General features: G+C 43.0%; 1 protein-coding gene across 1 annotated transcript in view; it reads right to left on the reverse strand.

Moving 5' to 3' along the window:
- The window catches only part of LOC109951544 (NACHT, LRR and PYD domains-containing protein 14-like), a 6,321-nt gene that overhangs the window by 443 nt on the left and 1,641 nt on the right, over nucleotides 1-4,237 (reverse strand). Inside the window, exons 5-12 of the mRNA XM_020586112.1 lie at nucleotides 3,982-4,171; nucleotides 3,714-3,887; nucleotides 3,266-3,439; nucleotides 3,007-3,180; nucleotides 2,733-2,906; nucleotides 994-1,167; nucleotides 813-859; nucleotides 1-126 (exon numbers count right to left, since the gene is read on the reverse strand). The exon at nucleotides 1-126 is cut by the window's left edge and continues 443 nt beyond it. Coding sequence (XP_020441768.1) covers nucleotides 1-126; nucleotides 813-859; nucleotides 994-1,167; nucleotides 2,733-2,906; nucleotides 3,007-3,180; nucleotides 3,266-3,439; nucleotides 3,714-3,887; nucleotides 3,982-4,171 — 1,233 coding nt within the window. The remainder of the gene's footprint in view (nucleotides 127-812; nucleotides 860-993; nucleotides 1,168-2,732; nucleotides 2,907-3,006; nucleotides 3,181-3,265; nucleotides 3,440-3,713; nucleotides 3,888-3,981; nucleotides 4,172-4,237) is intronic.

The raw sequence follows: 4,237 nt of genomic DNA on the forward strand, positions 1-4,237 counted from the left end.
AGTCAAATCTGTCTGGATGATCAGGATATGACTGATCCTCCTCCACCCATGTCACCTTCCTGTTGTTGTCAGACAGTTGTAGTTTTCTGTGCACTGTGTTTGTGTCCAGTTCCAGTTCACAGAAATCTGATGGAGAGAAAAGACACAGCTGCAGTTTATCATCTGTTGGTGTATGAACAACTTTACTGACAGTTACTGAGAGGAAATCATTCACACTGACATTTCACATTCACTGTGACTCATGTTTGGCTCCATTCAAACTGAAACAATCCAGTGACACCAACATGAGCAGTGACTTAACATGAGAGTCCAGATGTTTCCTGCTGTGGCCCGAGGACGGCAGCTAATGGAGATCCACATTAATAAACACCTGGACTGAAACAAGTCTCACTCATCAACCTGGCTCATCATCTCCCACTGCAGCACAGAGCAGCTCTGAACCAGCTGCTTTCTACAACTCTGATTAGCTCCACCAATAAACTGCTGAAGTACAAGTTTACGAGCAGTACCTGAAGGCAATGGAGCCCTTCTCTAACATCAGTACCAGAAGAACAAAGCTGGCTTCTGCTGGCTCCACTGTTAATCACATGTATTGATTAGTGTTGTTGGGTCATTGTGTTTACTTTGTTGTGTCTGTGGATTTTAAACTGACTGAATTCTAACATGTTTCCAGCCACATGGACAAAAACCAGAAGCTAAATCCTGAAGGAAACTCTGCAGAAACTCATCTTTGTCCTTCAGTCAAGAAAATGTCCGCATCTAGTCTAACATGTGCAGCTGGGTTCTCAGGAATCAATCTTAAACACACTCACACTTCCTCACGCCAGGTCTCAGTCTCTGCAGTCCACCATGGTCCAACCTGGAGGAAAAGACAGAGTCAGCATTAGACACCTTCACTCACATCCACCATTAAACATGGACCAGAGTTCCTCAGTCAGTCTGAGAGACAGAGACACAGTGTGAGAGCTGCTGCTGTCTGTGGTCTGTCTGTACCTGAGAGAGTCCAGTCTCCAGTGTGGACCCTCCAGTCCAGCTGACAGCAACTTTACTCCCGAGTCTCCTGGATGATTGTAGCTCAGGTCCAGCTTTCTCAGATGGGAAGGATTGGAGGTCAGAGCGGAGGCCAGAAAAGCACAGCCTTCCTCTGTGATGAGACAGCCTGACAGCCTGAATACAAACAGTCATGTTTCCATCACTTCAGAGGACAATACACTGACTTACACTGTCATTTCCTGGAGACGTGTCATCACCTGAAACCAGATCTACACCCTGAAATGTACTGATGTTTGTTATGAGGAAATATGCCCCTGGACTGTGACCCACCACAGAACATAAAAAGACTACTTCTGCTGTTTTGCACAAACCCAGTACATTCCCCCTTGTTGTTGTATTACATGTAAATCTGCTGCTGACTGTTTTTACTGTCATATCTGCTGCTGTTGGTCATTTGGACTGCTGTCCATGTGCATCTCATAACTATTATGCACCTCTTCACCAACGCCCCTGGTGATGCTAACCATCTGACAATCTTCTGGTTATTATTTGCACTCTGTCACTGATTTAGTTACCATTTAGTTTCATCCTAACTACTTTAATTTAGTTTTCTTATTCTATTTTTATTCTACTTTTATTCTATGTTAGTTTCTTAAATGGTATGGCATTCAATACTAGGTGAGAGAGAAACGGTGTTTCGATTTTCTGTATTTTCTGCATATATAGCGAATTGACAATAATCTTTGATCTTTGATCTTTGATCTTTGCGGTGTGTCTGTGACGAGCCGGGTCTCAGTCAGAATAAGACCATCCAGGTTCTGACCACTGATTGAGTCAATGATACTAAATGATGAACAGCTGCATAATTGCCTCATGTTATAAAGGGCCACATCAGTTTCTGATCATTGTCCAGTTTGTGTCTCTGGGAACTATAATCAGGCTTTTCATGTTTGGAGCGTTTCTCACTCTGCTGACAGCGCTGTGTCCAGGGGAGATGACAGGGTTTACAGAGGAGACATAGACAGTGAGGTCAGTAGTCTTAGTGGCAGTGTCATCAGGAAACACAGCATCTTTGTCCATATGCTGATGACACTTAGCTCTATGTGGCTGTGTCTCCTGACCACATTGACTCACTACTTCACTGTATTTTAGACAGAAATGCCTGGATGTGACTGAGCTGGTTGCAGCTCAACCAGGATCAAACAGAGGAATCAATTAATGGTTCAAAGAAGAATATTGTGACAGTGAGGCCATGTTTGTGTTTGAGCATCACGGAGAATAAGCTCCAGTTCATCCAGAATCCAGAGTCCTGCTAAACGAGTGCTGCCACAGAACAGAAGGAGAATGCACAGGATGCTGATCTTAAAGGCTCACACTGGTCGCCTGGTAACTTCCACAGACTGGATTGGAATGTTTTCTATTAGTCACTACAAGGTCTTGACCAGACTGTCTGTCAGAAATGCTGACAAATGATGAACTGAGAAGGCCCCTGAAATCCTTTGCTTCTTCTCCTTTAGCTGTCGATATCTATGTCAGTAGACATACAATACTGTATTTCCAGTGCAGCTATTCACATGAACTTATGACCACACATTGGGATTAACTAAAGGAGGCAACAGAGAGAGCTAAAGTAATCACAACTTTCTGATCAATAAAAATGTTATGTGCATTCTCCTGGAATGACACAAATAGGACTAAACACCCTGTAAGGCAATGCAGAGAAAAGTCTGAGTCCTGACCTGAGAGTTTCCAGTTCACAATGTGGACTCTTCAGTTCAGCAAACAACAGCTCCACTCCTGAGTCCTGCAGGTCGTTGTTACTCAGGTCCAGGTGTCTCAGACTAGAGGACTGGAAGCTGAGAACTGAGGACAGAGCTTCACAGCTTCTTTCTGACAGCTTACAGCCGCTCAGTCTGGAGGTGAATGTAGTCAGTTAATACTCAGGTAAAATTAATTAAAACAATAACAGTTTAATGGTTAAATTTGTAAAAAAACAAATAGTTAGAAGCTGACCTGAGAGTTTCCAGTTCACAATGTGGACTCTTCAGTTCAGCAAACAACAGCTCCACTCCTGAGTCCTGCAGGTCGTTGTTACTCAGGTCCAGGAGTCTCAGACTAGAGGACTGGGAGCTGAGAACTGAGGACAGAGCTTCACAGCTTCTTTCTGACAGGTTACAGCCGCTCAGCCTGGAGGTGAATGTAGTTAGTTAATACTCAGGTAAAATTGATTAAATCAATAACTGTTTAATGGTTAAATTAGTTAGAAGCTGACCTGAGAGTTTCCAGTTCACAATGTGGACTCCCCAGTCCAACAGACAACAGCTTCACTCCTGAGTCCTGCAGGTCGTTGTTACTCAGGTCCAGGAGTCTCAGACTAGAGGACTGGGAGCTGAGAACTGAGGACAGAGCTTCATAGCTTTTCTCTGACAGGTTACAGCTGCTCAGCCTAGAAATGAATGTAGTCAGTTAATACTCAGGTCATATATGTTAAGTCACAACCATTATATTATTAATTAATATGGTACAGTATTAATATTTTATTACTTAGTCATAGCTATTATTTTATCTTATTAATTCACACTTGCTTTTCTTCTCTCTTATGTGAATTTGTAAAGCTCAAAACAAATTCAAACATGTACACACATATACAGTAATGTATAAATATTTATATGTACGAGAGTGAACACATGTACATTTGAAAAAAATACTTGAGCCATGACCTGAGAGTTTCCAGTTCACAATGTGGACTCCTCAATCCAACAGACAACAGCTTCACTCCTGAGTCCTGCAGGTCGTTGTTACTCAGGTCCAGGTGTCTCTGACTGGAGGACTGGGAGCTGAGAACTGAGGACAAAGCTTCACAGCTTCTTTCTGACAGCTTACAACTGCTCAGCCTAGAGATGAATTTAGTCAGTTAATTCACAGCTCAAATATGTTAAGTCAATGAGAGCTTAATGGTTAAATTTGTGAAGATAATTGAATCATGACCTCAAAGTTTCCAGTTCACAATGTGGACTCCTCAGTCCAGCAGACAACAGCTCCACTCCTGAGTCCTGCAGGTCAGGAACCACATATAGGTCTACACACGGCCCTGCTGACTCAGTTTGGAGGACTGGGAGCTGAGAACTGAGGAAATCAGCCCTCAGAAGGAAGAACTCAGCATCACACAGCTCTGACTCTGGACACAGGACAAATATCAGGTCTTCATTTGACAAGAAGAACTTACAGCTGCTGAAGCCAGTTT

This window comes from Monopterus albus, unplaced genomic scaffold, assembly GCF_001952655.1.
Source record: "Monopterus albus unplaced genomic scaffold, M_albus_1.0 scaffold395.1, whole genome shotgun sequence".
Lineage (NCBI taxonomy): Eukaryota > Metazoa > Chordata > Actinopteri > Synbranchiformes > Synbranchidae > Monopterus > Monopterus albus.